The 18583-nt window shown below is 37.9% G+C and overlaps 1 protein-coding gene across 1 annotated transcript in view; it reads left to right on the top strand.

The window, feature by feature from the left end:
• Positions 1-4413: 4413 nt before the first annotated feature.
• The window catches only part of CCDC150 (coiled-coil domain containing 150), an 81274-nt gene continuing 67104 nt past the window's right edge, over positions 4414-18583 (top strand). The window contains exons 1-5 of the mRNA XM_026492277.4: positions 4414-4615; positions 10779-10942; positions 12245-12465; positions 12587-12765; positions 15571-15639. Coding sequence (XP_026348062.2) covers positions 4604-4615; positions 10779-10942; positions 12245-12465; positions 12587-12765; positions 15571-15639 — 645 coding nt within the window. The 5' untranslated portion in view covers positions 4414-4603. The remainder of the gene's footprint in view (positions 4616-10778; positions 10943-12244; positions 12466-12586; positions 12766-15570; positions 15640-18583) is intronic.

The raw sequence follows: 18583 nt of genomic DNA on the forward strand, positions 1-18583 counted from the left end.
AGACATCACCTGAGCAAGTGAGGGACCTCAGCTTTAACAGTAATAAGACATACACATTGTGTGCCCCAGGCATCAGGCACTGAGAAGAGCACATCACTTCTGTGGTATTCATCTCAAGATGTATGATCTTGTTCTAAGCGTGAGAAATCATGACAAACCCAAATTGAAGGACATTTTAAAAAATAACTCTCCAGCAGTCTTCAAAAATCCCAAGGTCATAAAAGACAAAGACTGAGGAAGGAGTCCAGACAAGTAAAAGCAATGTAATATCCTGAATTATATCCTGGAACAGAAAAAGGACATGACTGGGCAAACTGATGAAATCCAAATGAAATTAGTCATTTAGTTAGTTGTATCATGACAGTGTTAATTTCTTCATTTTGGTCACTGTATCATGATTATGCAAGATGTTAACGTGACAGGAAAGCTGGATGAAAGGTATACAGGAACTCTCTGCTGTTTTTGCAGCTCTTCCGTAAATCTAAAACTATTTTATAATACAAAGTTTGTAAAAATTAGCTTGGACAAAATGGAAAATTATATGGTTACCCTACCTGCAAAGGGAGTAAAAGGCATTATCTTTTTGGTTTTTTGGGTATCCTCTCGGTGATTATTCATACAAATGCAAAATTCCTATCGCTCCTATTTCCATACACCTTGCTTTTTTCATTTATATCCTAGAAACTTTCCATATAAATACACAGACTTGCCTCATTTTCTTTTTAATATTTTTTATTATGAAAAAAATGTTAAGACATACAGAAAATTGGTATGGCTTGGCATAAACATCCACATGCTACCACCTATATTTCCTCGTTTTCTTTTATAAATGTATGGTATTCCATTGTGTGGAGTTAATGCACATGTATTTTTTTAAGTGGGTTCCAAGGCCAGCATGGAGCCCAATGGGGGGTCCTAACTCAGACCCTGAGATCAAGAGTCAGACCGCTCAACCAACTGAGCTAACCAGGCACACCAACTCACATGTATTTCTCATCTCATAGCTAGATGCTGAAATTTCTGTCTTGACCCACTGTTGTCAAAATGGAGTGGAGACTTGGTAGGAGATGGAATCAAATTGAAGAGCAGGACTTTGAAACCAGATAGACCCTAGTCCAAATAACCGTTCTGTCTCTAACTGGCTGCATGGCCCTAGTCAAGTTACTTAACTTCCTAAATCTCAGCTGCCTCATATGAGAATATACCGACATCTTAAGGTTACAGCCAGGATCATGTGAAATGATATATATAAAGCACCAATTCAACAGATGATACACATTGTTTTTGCTATTATTCAATCAGAAAATTTCAGAAATATTAGGCAGTTGATCTGTGTAAGCCAATTTAAAGAACACTCATGTTTCTTCCTCTTGCTGATTATGTATCAACCTATCAAGACAAAAAGAGTAATCTTAGGAAACATAAAATAGAACTGCAGCAATATCACCAGAACCTCGATTGTTCTTAAATTCGGTCAATAAAACAATGTGAAAATCTACTCGACCACAAAATTTCGTTGGTAAAACAAAATGACAGAGACCTTATAAGAAGTGTCATTACTCTTGGCTGATTCAAATAACAGATTTATCTTCCCAGTCCTGGGCCAAAGCACTAGTTCATTAAAAAGTCTGAGACTCGAGGGCACGTATTACATGGTACACTGGGTGTTATACACAACTAATGAATCATCGAGCCTTACATCGGAAACTGGGGATGTACTGTATGGTGACTAACATAATATAATAAAAAATCATAAAAAAAAAAAATCTGAGACTCCTCCAAATTCTAACCTCTATACCAAGAGCCAATACTTTACCAAATGGTGTGGACTGCCCACAAAAGGTGTTGGACCAGTTAGTGAACTGGTCATTCTTATTTCTCCATTGTACCAAAAAGATAAGAAAACTTTGAGATTTTGTGTTTTCATTTCTCTACCCACAGAACACATTTCCAACCCTAAGGGGAAGTGGTTGCAGGTAACTTTGCTATCACTTTTGTAATTGCAATGGCAAATCATTGCCAGCTCTGGAAGAAACCAGATGTCTTTTTGGCCTACAAATAGAATATGTACATAAATAGTCAAGAGAGTGAGAAATAGCCTCTGTCAGTAGAAGCATTCAAAATGTATTCATTAATTCACTCACTTAAGAAGGAGGACTTACCAAGCCTCTATTGTGTGCCAGGCACTGTGCTTGGTGTTGAAATAATAAGCTCCAAATAAGAACAAAACTCCTGTCTTCAAGTTATTTATAGCCTAATTAAGGGGAAATAAGACACACTGACAATTATAATGCAGTGCAGTAAGTACTTTGGGAGGGAATAGAATGGCATACTGAAGAGGTGAAATTTCTGTTGGGTTCACCGGACAGACAAAAGAAAAGGCATGCCTGGCAGACGATGCAGAGCCTGCAGGCACAAAGCCATGCTGGTAGGCTTGAACTCAAGGTTCTTTTGGGCTACTAGGTGCAGATGTGGCTGGTGGATTAAGCTGAAGTCATAAGCAGTTCCGGTTCATTCTGTTCAGTGAAAACTACTAATTCAAAGGGAGAACTATTAAATGTTTTTAAGCAAGAGACTGAAATAATTGAATTTACAGTTGGCTTTTGAGCAACATGGGTTTGAACAGCATGAGTCCACTTATAGGTGTATTTTTTTTTTTATAAATATAGTACTGTAAATGTATTTTCTCTTCCTTGTGATTTTCTTAACATTTTTTCTCTAGCATACTTTACTGTAAAAACAGAAAATATGTGTTACATTATCAGTAAGGCTTCAATAGTAGACTATTAAAGTTTCTGGGGTGTCAAAGTTATACATGAATTTTTGAATGTATGAGGTGTCAGTGCCTTTAACCACCGTGTTGTTGAAGGGTCATCTGTACTTTTTAAGATCATTTTAGTAGCTGTGTGAAGGTTGCATTGGAAAGGGTAATCAGAAAACCAATTAGAAGTCTACTGTGGTATCGTAGAGAGGAGATGGTCTCATGGAATCTCAATATTTCCATGACTGAAGAGACTCTTTTATCAATGGGTCAAAGAGTATAAAAACCATTTATCAATTGAAAATCAAGAGTGAAATCAGAAAAAAAAAATCAATATGTTTAGGCACTTAAAAGAATAAAAACAGACCTTTTACGTAATGAGTTCTCAGGTATCCAGAACTGCTTCTCTGGTAGATGAATTAGTTTATTGAAGAATTCAGATTCTTTTTTTCTAACTTTGTAATTGCTTAAGTTCTTATATGGTTTGCCAGATGGTGGAAAGAGGAAAGGAAATGAAAAACAGTAAATTTAATCAATTTGGCTCCCTGACTGCTTAATATGGAAATTCAGGAAGGTGAATTGCTCATTACATTGAAGTGTGTGGATATCTGTGGAGTGCATACACATATCCCTCATCCTCACAGATAAATCAGAGATCATTGAAAGAGAAAATGTACATGCTGAGAGAATAATTGACTCTTTGTGTTGACGCTCTAAAGTACTCTCCCACTTTTCCTATTAAAAGCTTTATTTGGTCCCTTCACCTGCATAATGTATGCAGCACTCATTTCTCTTTCACCAGATGGGCTCACAGTTTAATGAATACATCTTACAGATGTGGTTTGATAGACACTCTTTCTATCTTATGTGGAGGATTGGCTCTCAGAAGAATCAGAACAGCCAGATCATTTCAGTCACTTGCTTAGCAAATGAGGACTCATCTGGAATCTGACTGCATTCATCTGAGGGCTAAAGTTATTCTCAGCTGCCCCCCCCCCCCCCCAAGGAAAGGAGAGAAATGCATTAATTGCCCTGAGGGTGGTAACAGGTGTTCTCTTCAGCTACCTAAATGCAAAGCCGTTTTGTCTTTTCACTGTGAATTCCCACCCTCAGCGCAAAACAACTCTGAAACGGCTGCAGTATTATTTCCAATGCTTTCTTGTTTCTTAACTATTTACAGTCATATTTAGAAATACCTATTCACTTCCCTGTAGAGAAGGTAAGAAATATATTACAATGTTGAGACAAAAGAAGAGAGCAGAAAACGTGTGTTTTACTCTCCGTCTGGCCATCATTGACGAGGATGAAGAGGCTCTTGGCTTTTCCTTCAAAGAAAAGAATGTTTGAACTTTGTACTTTTACCATTTCTCATGCTCATTAATGAAATCTTTTATTTTCCTATCGTTGAGAAGTTACCTGATACTTTAGTCCTCCTAAAACTAAAGACATTTTCTAATCATGGACTCTCTCCTGTTGCGAAATTACCCAAACGCCCCACGTTTACCCAGGTGAGACCAGTAACTGCAAAGCCGACAGGACAATCGGGAAGGTGAGTGGAAGGAAACTACATATCCCGCCATGCCTCGCACGTGAGCACAATGGAGCCCTGTCGTCATCCGGGTCACGGAGCTGCGCGTTCCGTGCGCGCCGCCGGATTCCGGCCTGGGTGCCGCCCCGGGCGGAGGGCCCTCCTGGGCCGGGAAAACTGCAATTCCCGGCATGCGCTGCCACGGATGCGCCTGCGTACAGGAGCTACCGCGCCGGAGCGGGTTGATTTAAAGCGCTGTGTTAGTTCCATGGAAACCGGCCTTCCTGCTGCGGAACAGAGCTACTGGCGGACAGATGAACTGTGAGGTGAGTCTACCGGCCGTGGAGGGGGTCCCGGGCCTGCGGGAGAGAGTCGGCGGCTCAGCCAAGACCACCGTCCCTTCTTCCTGCTGCCCTCTCATTCTCTTGGCAGAGTTTAGTCTCGCCCTCCAGACCTTAGGACCCTGGTTTATGGCGCTTCTGCGCTGGACGCAGGTGAAAACCGTTTAGGAGCTAAGTTTGCACTGGACTGGCTCCAGCTGAGGGACGGAGGATAGCCTCCAGGGAGGGCCTTCAGATAAGCCCCAATACCTTTTCTTTATATGTTAGGTTGGAGATGATAGATTCTTAGGAAAGCCACTTCGACGTGTTTTGTTTTGTTTTGTTTTTAATTTTTGTCACGAGTTATATTCCCAGATCTGCTTATTAGAATGCAGGTGTCAGCAATTGGCATTCGTTCGTTGAGGTTTTCCCAGTACCTGGCCCATGTGCTAGAACAGAAGAGATGTTCGTTAATTTTTTGTTGCGTTTTCCGTTTGTTTGCCAGCCACAGTGCCCCATGCACTGTGCTAAACTCTGAAGACAGGGAGAGATTAATCTGACAGTACTGCGGAGAACTCAGCCTAGCTTGAACACCCACACACTCCTCATGTCCCCGACTTGTTAATGGTGGCGCACCCAGGACTAGGTCCCTGAATCCTTTCTGTTCTCTGTTAGCCAGTCTTGTGGCTTTGCAAGTGGCATGTATGTTGACAATTCCAAAATTTATATCGCCAGCTCACACTTCTTCCCTGAACTCCGAATTAACAAGTTCAGTCTTGTATTGGTCATCTTACCTGTTTTAAATTTAACATTTCCAAAACAACTCAATCTTTGCCCTAAAATGAATTCTTCTGACAGGCTTCCATTGTCTCAATTAATGGCAACACCATCCTTCCAATTGTTTCCTTGCTCTCGTATTTCATATCTAATCTATCAGCAAAACCAATCTTTAAAACATATCTGGACTGTGACCGCTTCTTACTATTCTGCTATCACCCCATCCTAGCCAGTGGCACCTCCTGCCTGGATTATTGTAGCAGCTTCCCAACTGGTCTTTCTACCTCTGTGGTTGTTGTCCTACCCTTGTGGGAGGGTATCCAGAGTGATCCAGTTAAAAGGTAAGTTACATCACAGCACTCCTTTCTACACCGTCCAATGGCTCTGAGAGTCACTGAGAGTAAAAGCCAAAACTTTACAATAGCCTTTAAGGCCTGATGTGATCTGGTCCCTTTATTACCCTCTGACCTCACCTTCTATAGTTCTCCCCTTAACTTACTCCTCTCCAGCCAGACCTCCTTACTGTTTGTAAGGATCTTTGTACTCCCTGTTTACTCTTTCTGGACTTTTCAAAGTCACCTGGCTTTTACTAGTATATTACTTCAGACATTGGTCTTATTCATGCCATCCTTACAATGAGGTAACCTACTTAGGAGCTCCATAGAAATACTCTCCCTAAATACAGAGACAGAATTGTATTAATTTGATAATGATACATTTATGAAAGTAGCTATCAATGCACTTTTTTGAAACTAAAAGTTTATATCTTAGTATTTTTATTATTGTTACAATCAAGCATCAGGCCTTGAGTTCAAGACTATATTCAATGATATTTGCACCTTTTCAAAAACAGCAAAGCACGCATAAGTCAAGCCATAGTCTCTTTGCTGCAATATTAGCAATTAGAGCTAGATTCTTTTCTTGCAGGATTGTACTTCTTAGACTACGAGCTTTTGAGCTATGGCTTCTGAAAATCTGCCAAGTGGCCGGTGGACTCTGGGGGGGGCCTGCCAGATGAGGGAGGACAGGCAGGGGTATGAGTAACTGCAGTGAAAATGAGAATCTCTCCTGACTCAACAGATTGCCTGGATCCCAGGTAGTTACCTCACTCTTCCTTTAACAGGCTCCCAGATATCCCGGGAATCTCCTGGTGGATATTAAGGCTGTCTTGCTCTTGTTAGTCATCTATTGCTTCCTTCCTTGCTTCCTCAGGCTCTCCTGACCTTGACATTTTTCCCCCCATTGCAATGGAGGTTTGTGGCGGGATGGTTTTCAGTTAATCCTGGGACCTGTTTTTAACCTCCAAAGGGTAGATTGGCTTTTTTAGTTTTCCAATCAACTTCTTGGATGACTTGCACGTGTTCATCAGTGATTCACTAAGGATATTTCGAGAACACCGCCATGTTCACTTAGAAGATTTATCCCCTGCCCACCATCAGTCTGTCCCAAGCACCTCACTCTTCCCTTCCTTAGGGTGAATTTTCTGTAAATCTCCTCCCCCTTAGAGGCTGGGGGCCAAGTTTGTACCTTCTTTTTCTTCAAGTATTCTTTCCAGGAGCCTGAATGGCTCCAGTGTAGCTCAGGTTCAGGTGGGCATGAATGATGATGAGAATCAAATTCTTACTCAAATATATATAGACTTTCTTTTTTTTGTTGTTGTTAGAAAAAAAAAAAGAATTTAATTTGGTTTTAAATTTTGCTTTTATGGCTGAAAGTGCACACATACCGTAAAGTAAATGTGAACATTTTATACATATCATAGGTACCTTAGGGAAATAGTAGCAAAACTGTGACATTTCAACAATTACAGGAAAAAATTTTAGATGGGAATCTGTATCCCATTCAAAATATGTGGAAAATTTGTGTTCCATTTCCTGTATTTTTCCCCTAAAATGGACTAATGTTTGTATTAGTATTTTATGCTTGGTTTTTGATATAAATTAATAGAGGCCATTTATAACCAGCTACCTCAGCCTTACAAGTTGCCAGGGAAATTGTCCTCTTTCGCACCTCTGGCAGTGTTCCTTTCTTTTACCACTTCCTTCTACTTGTTTCTCCACCAACTATTGCCTGGGGCTACTGTGTTTCATGAATGTTTTTGTTGCAAACACCAGAAAAATATGACTAACACAAAAACCAAAAGTTTATTTTTCTCAAATAAGCAGAGGTTGGATGTTATTAGTTTTGCCAAAAAAAAAAAAAAAAAAAAAAAAAAAAAAAGGTTAATCTGAACTTCTCTGGCCTTTTCTTTGTTTTTCTCAGATGCTGGTGATCCCTGGCTCTTTGTTTGTATCTAAAAGTGAGGCATTTAATGGCTGACTGAAAGAGAGCTCTCAGAGCGCTGGGCCTCATATGGGGAAGTAAAGGACTGGTGCCATCATTTCAGTTTTTTCTATCAGAAAAACGAAAGACTTCCCAGAAGCTCCTTGCAAACTTTTTGCCTAAAGTCTCATTGGCCAGAATGTGTCACATGCCTGTGCCAGTTGCAAGGGAGGCTGGGGACATGAACTTTTCAGCTTTTATAGAGAGAACAAAGGAGCCAACTCTGTCTACCCCAAACCTCATTAAACCCTTCACATTTTCTCCCCACTTCAAACCTGGTTTATTTCTAGGTGGGCAGTAACAACACAGCAGGTGATAGAAAATGGAATGGAGGGTAAATCCATGTGGTGTTTCTCCGTTGTTACCCTTCCATTTTCTCCCCACTCCACACTATTGATGGTTCCCCCAAGCCTAACCCTGGTTTCATGGAGGCCTTTCCTTCTATTACCTGAGGAACACTATCCTGGTACATACGGTAACATGAGCAGGAGTCTCCAAATCTGGCTTTTTTTCAGAAACACAGATGAAACTTTCTTCAAATCTTTGTATATCCAAAGACTCTGTTACTGTCTATATATACCTTTGTCTTTCTCTTTAGGAAATTTTGAAAGCATAGAAGGAAATTAATAATAGCTTCTTTGCCCCCATGTCCTTAAGCTGATCATTATCAGAAACTCTTTTAACAAATTCAGATTATATGTGTCAGAAATGCTTTCTGTTTCATAGAAAAGACTAAAAGAGAGAAATCCTGGTCAGAAGCACTAAAATAAGAGTAAGAAGAAAATTTGTACCCTTTGACCTATATCATTCCATTTCCTCCTCCCTTCAGCTCATTCTATTCTGTTTCTATGAAATCAACCTTTTTTTAAATTTCCACATATAAATGATATCAGACAATATTTTTCTTGCTCTGTCTGAGTCATTTCACATAGCATAATGCCCTCTAGATTGTCAGTGGCAGGGTTTTCTTTCTTTTTATGGTTGAATAATATTTTATATATATTTGTCTATTCATCAAATGGACATTCATCTCTTCAAGGACATTTAGGTTGTTTCTCTATCTTGGCTGTTGTGCATAATGCTGCACTGAACATGACTGAGCAGGTTCCTCTTCGAGATCCTGTCTTTGGTTCCTTTGGATATACAAAGGAGTGGGATTGCTGGATCATATGAAGTTCTATTTTTAATTTTTTGAGGAACTTTGATATTTTCCATAATGGCTGTGCTATTTTATATTCCCACCAACAGTGTATGAGGTTCACTTTTCTCCACATCTTCACCAACATTTGCTATCTGTCTTTTTGAGAATAGCTTTCCTAACAGGTGAGTTGATATCTCGTGGTGGTTTTGATTTGCATTTCCCTGGAGATTAGTGATGTTGAGCACCTTTTCATTTATATATTGGCCATCTGTATGTTGTCTTTGGAGAAAATGTTCAGGTCCTCTGCCTATTTTTTTAATTTAGTTTCTTTGCTTTTTTGCTATTGAGTTATATGAGTTCTTTCTATATTTTGGACATTAACCCCTTATCAGATCTGTGGTATGCAATTATTTACTACCATTCTGTAGGTTACCTTTTCAAATAAGTTCTGAGGATCTAATGTACAGCGTGTATGTAGATAATATGTTATCTAGTAATATGTTGTATAGTTGAGAGTTGTGAGAGTAGATCTTAAGCATTGTTACTGCACGTCGGCACACACAAAACACACACAAAGTTAACTACATTATCTATGTGGGGTGATGAATGTGTTAATTATCTGGGCTTGGTAACCATTCTATAGTGTATGTGTATATCAAATCATCACATTGTACACCTTAAATACATACAATTATTCCTCAGTAAAGTTAAAAAAAAAAAAGAGCAACTAGGCCATTCTCTGGGACCTGTTGGGGGGAGATAAAAGGTGATTGGAGAGCTATTTCAAGATGAAGAAATGTTCTTAATATTGGCAAGAAGCTCAGTCTTTTCACTGCCCCCCATCATGCTTCTTGCCCCCTTAAATCCTGCCATCAGTTTTCCCATTTCTCTAATTCTTGCCTTGAGTGATGGAGACTACTTTCAGTTACTTGGACCTGAAGTAGTCACCACTTCCACTGCCTGGGTGGTGAGGGGAAGAGAGGTATCTGATTGTACAGCAAAGGGAGAAGAAAAAATGTGTTCCTAATATCCAAAGTGGGATCTTTGTGAACCTGTTTCCATAGGAACACTGTTTCTAGTAATGGTTAAGGTTTTACAGTCTGGTTAGTATAGAAATGTGTACACAGGTTGGAGTTACAGGAAAATGTCCTTAAAGTTTCTTTCCCCAATGACCTTGTCATTGAACCTTGGGTCCATGTTTCAACTATACGTTGGGACTGCTTCTTCTATGCTAATTCTGCCTAATTCTGTCACTAATATTTCAAAAAGTACTCTTACACAGTTTTGGGAAAGAAGTCTGAAAATTTTATGTCAATAGCTATAGAAGAGTCTTTGCTAGGCTATGAAGTTAAGTTTGCAAATTGTTTTTTAAAATCACTGCTTCAATGTAGTTGGTGAATTTGTATTACAACAGTGCTCAGAAGTCTAATATAGAATGTTTTTCTGAAAGCTTGGTTGGAATATATTAAATTGATGATGGCTAGTAATGAAAGAAATACTAATTCTTTTGGCCAAGTCATAGGTCCTAGTATGTGTCTAATAGTAGCAGATAGGATAGACTAGATTATGATGCGATAACAAACTATCCAACAATCTCAGTGGCTTTTAACAACATAACTTTATTGCCCACTCACACTGGATGTTATGGATGGGTCATAACTCTGCTTCATGTCTTCTTCACTCTGGGATCTTGGCACACGAATCCAGCCCTATCTGGGTTGTTGCTCATGTCATGGAGAGGACAAAGGAGATGATGAATGACAAGTTGGCTCTTACAGTTTCCACCCACATTAAATTGACCAAAGCAAGACACGTGGCCATTCCTGATCTCAACAGGACAGGGATGTGTAATTCTCCCACAAGAAGGGACAGTGACGATTTTGAACCATAACAGAACCTACTATACTAATATTGTGACTTTAATCTCAGGTGCGTATGGAAACTACAGTGTCCAGACCGGTCCTCTCTCCAACCCACATCAATGCTGCGGCTTCTGAAACATTCACGGTACTTCAGGAAAGGATGAGAATAGTTGAGGAACAGACCAGTTCTCTGAGGGATGACCTAATAATGTTGGACTTTGGTGAAAAAAGGTAACAAATAGAAAATGAACTAGATCTTTGTAGGTTGAAGAATTCTTAGGAGTCGTAGTGCAGATGGTTTGGCAGATGAAATATACGTATTTATAAAATAATTGAGAAAAAACAGTTTCCATTTGAACATTAGTTAGAAAATATTTGTGAGATAGAGTTGTCATTCTGTAATAGAGCTACTACCACTATTCCCCTGAATAGATATTTATTTAAAGTGAGGAGGTGGGTGGGGGAATGGGGTAATTGGGTGATGGGCATTAAGAAGGGCATGGGCTGTAATGAGCATTGGGCATTATAGGCAACTGATGAAACCCTGAACTCTACCTCTGAAACTAATAATACACTATATGTTGATTAATTGAATTCAAATAAAATAAAATTTTAAAAATGTGTTAAGTACACAAACTTTGATATCCTGTTCACCTTCAAAACTTAATTGAAAACAAACATGGAATGTTTGTATAATTAGAAAAAATTTTGTTCTTATTTTTCAAATCAAAAATAGACTTTGGTATTAGTTTAAGTGAACATCTAAACTTGATTCATGCCATTTATATGGTCTTCATTTTCTTTCCCCAGATTTATTGTAAATTAAAAGAAAGGTTTTAAGTCTTTAAAAAAGTTTCATAGTTTAGAATGAGGTACTCAAAAAAACCCACAAAAAACAAAAAAACCTTCTTTTCCCCTTGGCTAAAGAAGGTATTGCCGTTAAAAGTTGGATTATTAATGGCCTGAGGAATCTGGGTGCTTAAGCAGCCAATATCAAATTTGCTGGTGTGATTTTCTTTAAGATTACAATGTATTTCCTTAGTGTCTCTCACGAAGACCTAAAATTATAGTTGGTATTATAGCATCCATAGAATGAATAGTTCTTCAGTAGCTAAAGATTAAATTTGTAAAGATGCTGAGTATGTTAGAATAAAGTAGAAATGTTTATTATGACCTTGTTTAAAAAATTTTCTAAAAATATGTGAATATATTGACTCCGTGCTAACTTTAATTCTTAGTTTATAATGATAGGTTTAGCATTTAACATGTTTTATGTACCACATAAAAGTTTACAAAAAATTCAAATTAAAAGAAACAACTGTTATAAAGTCAGTGGTCTTTATCCATCCGACATTAGTCTCATCCTCTTTACCTAATTGTGCTTTCTGTATTTAAATTTGGAGAAGCTAACAGATGGTTAACTAAGGAATCTAATTTTTATTCTTGGTAAAAATGTTACATTGACCTGATGATTGGGATTACCATAGTACACATTGCATTACATAATATTGTTAAATTGGGATCTTCGTCCAGAGGCCAACTGGAAACTCCAAAATGTTTAGAAGAGCCTGTGAGCCAGAACATCATTAGTCCTATTCAGAACGAAATGATTTGTTCAGGAAAACCAGATATTCTGTGGAAGAACTGTGAGTTTCTGGTGAATCGAATGTGCCGTCTGGAAAGCCTCATCCAGTCCTTGAAGATGAACATCTTTCGTCTGCAAACTGAAAAGGATTTGAATCCACAGAAAACAGGTACAGAGAGAAGAGTATCATCAGAAATTAGGTCCTGTATGGGTGCTTAATGAGTTTATGATTCTTTTCCTTTCCTGACCTCCTTTCAACCGTTCCATGACCCGCCTGTGCTGTTGGGTAGCTTTTCTGAAAGATCGACTGAATGCAATACAGGAGGAGCATTCCAGGGACCTGAAGCTGTTGCATCTTGAAGTAATGAATTTGCGCCAGCAACTAAGAGATGTAAAAGAGGAAGAAGACAAGGCACAAGAGGAAGTGCAAAGGTTGACTGCCACGCTGGAGATTGCCTCAGAGACAAAGGTTTGAATCCAGATTTCTGAAATACTGGTTCACTGTTATCTGCTAACGGGAGGAGGCAACAGACCCACAAAATTGACTTTAAAATTGGTGATGTGATGTGAGGATTGACATCTCAAAGTTACCTACATTGATAACCTTAACTATTGTGTACTATCAGTAATGTGGTATTTATAGAGCCCTTACCCTGTACGCATGAGAGTGAGAATTCAAAGGTATGAGGTAGAGTCTCTGCTCTTCCAAGAGCTTATGTGCTAGCTGGGAGAACAAGGAATAGCATGAAAAATTAAATAGAGAAAAAATAAGGGCATAGGAAATGTTAAAGGACAGTGTAGGACAATAAGTGAACATTGACATGTGTTTTGTGTTCAGGTGGGTTTGAGAGGGTGGGTATGCCCTATCTAGAGTAGATTAGGGTAGGCTTCAAGAAAGAGCTAAGACATGAGCTGAACTTTCAGAAGGCAAAGTAGACAGGTGAGGACACACAGAGGTAGGAAAGAAAATAGAGTAGGGTAATAAACTGACAATTTTGTTCTCCCTCCGTGGGCCAGGCAGTACAGTAGATGGTCAACATGTTATTTTGTTTAATTTTTGAAAACCTAAGTTGTCCCCATTTTAGTAATAAGAGCATTGGGCCCCAGAGAGAATCATTTCTCTAAGATCACACTTCCCTGTTTTCTTCCCATTACCCAGGTTTGAACTTAGATATTTCCACTGGTACAGTTAGAGGAAATGCATAAACTTAGATGCATGACAGGAATGACAGGATTTTGGGGAGCAAATAAATTGGAAATTAGCTAGGGATCACATTATAGAGGATTTCAAAATCAAGAATAATCGATAGTTGGGCTTGATACTGTGGGGGTGATTATAATTTTTGATAAGGAAGTGACACAGCGAAAACAGGAAAACTAATCTGGCAGTAGTGTAGGGTTTGGGGAAGCCAGTTAGGAGTCCATTGCATGATTTGAGGCACAAGCCTTATTAGTTCTGACTTCTGGTGGCATTTTGAAAAGAAAGAGGGATGTTTTACGAAGAAAGATATGCTAGAATATGGTGCTGGACAAGAGCTGAGTATAGGTAAGAAGGCAAAGATGACTGAGGTTTTACATCTTGGCTTATGGTGCCGTTAATAGTGATATAAAAGAGAATAAATGGTGAAAACTGTATTTTTGATCCTCAGCTCCTAAGCACAGATAATATTTGAGACAAGAAGAGAGTGAAAAAAATAGGAATATACTCTGTAAGAGAAAGTTCTATCAATTACCAGTTTCTCTCATTTTTGAATTTTACATACAAAGTGAGTATCTTTGGGGCACCTGGGTGGCTCAGTCAGTTAAGCATCCGTCTCTTGGCTTCAGCTCAGGTCATGATCTCATGGGTTGTGAGACTGAGCCCTGTCTGGGCTCCACGCTGAGCTGGGGGTCTGCTTGAAGATTCTCTCCCTCTGCCCCTCCCCCAACTCACGCATGCACATTCATTTTCTCTCTCTCTCAAATCTTTTTTTTAATATAAATTCAATTAACATAGTGTATTATTAGTTTCAGAGGTAGAGTTCAGTGATTCATCAGTTGTATATAACACCCAGTGCTCATTATATCATGTGCCTTCCTTAATGTCCATCACCCAGTTACCCCATCCCCCTACACACTTCCCCTCCAGCAACCCTCAGTTTGTTTCCTAAGAGTCTCTTATGGTTTTTCCCTCTCTGATTTTGTCTTATTTTTCCTTCCCTTCCCCTATGTTCATCTGTTTTGTTTCTTAAATTCCACATATGAGTGAAATCATATGATAATTGTCTTTCTCTGATTGACTTATTTTGCTTAGCATAATACCCTCTAGTTCTATCCACTTCATTGCAAATGGCAAGATTTCAATCTTTTGATGGCTGAGTAATATTCCATTGTATATTTATACCATATCTTCTTTATCCCTTAATCTGTCAATGGACATTTGGGCTCTTTCCATAGTTTGGCTGTTGTGGACATTATTGCTATAAACATTGGGGTACAGGTGCCCCTTTGATCACTATGTTTGTGTGCTTTGGGTAAATACTTAGTAGTGCAATTGCTGGGTCACAGGGTAGCTCCATTTTTAACTTTTCGAGGAACCTCCATATTGTTTTCCAGAGTGGCTGCACCAGTTTGCATTCCCACCAGCAGTGTAAGAGGGTTCCCCTTTCTCTGCATCCTCGCCAACATCTGTCGTTTCCTGACTTGTTAATTTTAGCCATTCTGACTGGTGTGAGGTAGTATCTCATTATAGTTTTGATTTGTATTTCCTTGATGCTGAGTGATGTCGAGCATCTTTTTGTGTGTCTACTGGCCATTTGTATTCGTCTTTGGAGAAATGTCTGTTCATATTTCTGCCCATTATTTTATTTTTGCATGTTGAGTTTGATAAGTTCTTTATAGATTTTCGATACTAGCCCTTTATCTGATAAGACATTTGCAGACACCCTCTCCCATTCCGTCAGTTGTCTTTTGGTTTTGTTGACTGTTTTCATTGCTGTGCAAGAGCTTTTTATCTTTATGAAGTCCCAATAGTTCATTAAAATAAATAAATCTTTTTAAAAAATAAAAATAAAAGGGAAAATAATAGAAGTCATTAACCGAAGTAATAAAATAACTTTCTTTTTAAATATCTCATTGTAATAATTATTTCAGACTCAAAATAAGTTTTTATAACCATATTCAGATTAGCATTTATTGGTTGCTAGAAAAAAGTCTAGATTTGAACTGATATGCCTATGGACAGTTTCTTTCTTCATTTCAGATTATTTAGAACCTTTTCTCCTTGTACTTTTAGAAGAATGCAGTCATTATTGAAGAGGAATTGAAGACCACAAAACGTAAAATGAACCTGAAAATTCAGGAGGTAAGATAAAAAAAGGTTCTGGAGGGTGGAGGGGGCGTTGGAATTGCTGAGGGAAAGTCAAGAAAGTAGAAAGAATGAAAAACTTTGAAGAAGAAAATATGTTACTGTGGAGTAGGAAGATTTTAAAAATATGCCACGTGAAATTCAAGTGAAAGAGGCTACCCTTATTTGACATTAAGAGTTCCTTTTGCCTCAATACGACCATACAACCAGAAATAGAGTAAGTACTTTGTGAGCCAGGAAGGGAATTAGTTACCACAAAGTTTATAATGCTAGAGCTAAATGAACACCTTCATACAAAGACCTTTTAAACTAAAGCTGTGTTTAAAACAAAAAGCTTTTAATAAGCCTGCTCATCTAATTTTACCTTGAAACCTCCATCTCAGCCTAAGTTTTAGTAGATAACAGATTGGGAATTGTGAAGTAGGTGGCTGCTAAAAGTTGCTGGACTAAAAATTGGCAGCTGAAAACAGTGAAAGAGTCAGGAGAATTAGTAATCCAACACACCCTGGCCTAAAAACCTCACTATTCCCTGACAGAATAATCATTGATGTTCATCTGAATCAAAAGGATCCAAATTATATTTAAAATACTCTATTATATAAAACAAAGAAGTAGATATACTTTTAAAGAAAATTCGCATGCAAAATTACTTTTTAAGTTATGATTTTTCGTGCATAAGTTGTTAAGTATAGCTATCTGGAAAATTCTCTCATGTACTTTATTTGCCTGTAACTACCGATAAAAGCATGATTTTTCATAGTTAGAATGTATTACATTTCATGTATTTTTTTTTTTACTTTTTAGATATTTTAGTAGACTACTTTTTTAGAGTTTTACATTTATAGAAAAATTACACAGAAAACAGTTCTCATAAACCTACTCTCCCCATTCCTCCAGGTTCCCCTATTATATTAGGTACATTTGTTAAATTTGATGAACTAGTATTGCTCATAAATAAATTGATAAATCATTATTAGCTAAAGTCCACAGTTTATATTAAGATTCACCTTTTGTTCATTACATTATCTTACAGAACAGTATCACTGCCCTAAAAATGCTCTGTGCTCCATACACCCATCCCTTCCCTCCTCTCTTCCTGAGCCCCTGGCAACCACTGATCTTTTCAGTGTCTGTAGTTTTGTTATAGTTGGAATGATTCAGCGTGTGGTTGTTGTGGACTGGCTTCTTTCACTTAGCATATGCATTTAACATACCTCCAAGCCTTGTCATGGTGTGGTAACTCATTTTATTGTTAAACAATATTCCATTGTATGGATGTACCACAGTTTATCCATTCATCTATTGAAGAACATCTTGGTTGCTTCTGAGTTTTGGCAATTGCGAATAAAGCTGCTGTAAACATTCATATGCAGGTTTTTGTGTGGACATGTTATCTACTCATTTGGATAAATACCTAGAGCACAATTGCTGGATCATCTGGTAAGCTTTTGTTTACCTTTGTAACTGCCAACCTGTCTTAAAAAATGGCTGTACCATTTTGCATTCACACCAACAATGAATGAGTTCCTGTTGCTCCACATTCTCATCAGCATGTTGTCTTGTCAGTGTTTTGAACTTTTGCCATTCTAATATGTGTGTAGTGTTTTAATTATAATTCCCTAATGACACATGATATTGAATATCTTTTTATATGCTTATTTGCCATCTGTATATCTCATTGGGTGAGGTGTCTGTTAGATACTATGCTAATTTTGTAATGGGTTGTTTGTTTTCTTATGTTGAGTTTAAAGAGTTCTTTGTATATTTTGGATACTAGTCCTTGATCAAATACATGTTTTGCAATTTTTTTCTCCATTCTTTAGCTTATCTTTTGCAGAGCAGAAGCTTTTAATTTTAATGAAGTCCAACTTATTAATTTTTTCTTTCAGGGATTGTACTTTCAGTGTTATAGGTTATCACCAAATCCAAGGTCACCAGGATTTTTCTCCTGTGTTTTTTTTAGAAGGCTTATAGTTTGGCATTTTACATTTAGATAAATGATACGTTGTGAATTAATGATGTGAGGTCTGTATCTAGATTCTGTGTGTGTGTGTGTGTGTGTGTGTGTGTGTGTGTGTGTATGTGTGTCCAGTTTTTCCAGCACCATTGGAAAGTCTTAATTCTGAGTGCTGTGATAAAATCTTGAATTTTTTATTGAACCCTGTCAAGGACCTGTAGAAGGACTGTCCTAATCAAAATGCATTTTGGTATTCAAGCAGAAAGGATGTATTAGTTTGCTAGGGCTTCAGTACAAATTGCCACAGACTGGGTGGCTTAAACAACAGAAATTTCTTATAGTTCTGGAGATTTGAAGTCCAAGATCAAGATGTCAGCAGATTTTTTTCTCCTGAGGCTTCTCTTCTTGACCTGCGCATGGCTGCCTTCACATGGTCCTCACGTGGTCTTTGCTTTGTGTGTGCACATCCCTTGTATATTTATGTGTCCTAGTTTCCTTCTCTTATAAGGACATCATTCGGGTTGGATTAGGACCCACCCTAACAGCATCCTTATAGTTTATTACCTCTTTAAAGGCCCTATCTCCAAGTACAGTTGTATTTTACTGGGGTTAGAGCTGCAACGTTATATTTTTGGGGAATACAATTCAGCCCATATAAGGGGGCTGTATAAAGACAGAATAAATGTGGTATATATCTTCCTAAGAGGTAGGAAATATATATAAAATCTGGTTCTGATAAACATAAAACTGGTTGCTTTTAATAATGCTTCAAAAATAAATACCTCAGTAGTATAATTATCAAAGATTCCTCTATAAAGGTTTAAATCGTATCTCAAGGACATTATATTATACAATTTGATCCAGAGCTTAGAAAAATATAGTAAGCTACTCTGTATTACAAAGTAATTATAATGTGATACTGTAGATAGTATTAGATTATTAATACAGCCAAAAATAAAAACTATGGTTCATCCTGAAATAAAA

The sequence above is a fragment of the Ursus arctos genome, unplaced genomic scaffold (genome assembly GCF_023065955.2).
Source record: "Ursus arctos isolate Adak ecotype North America unplaced genomic scaffold, UrsArc2.0 scaffold_1, whole genome shotgun sequence".
Lineage (NCBI taxonomy): Eukaryota > Metazoa > Chordata > Mammalia > Carnivora > Ursidae > Ursus > Ursus arctos.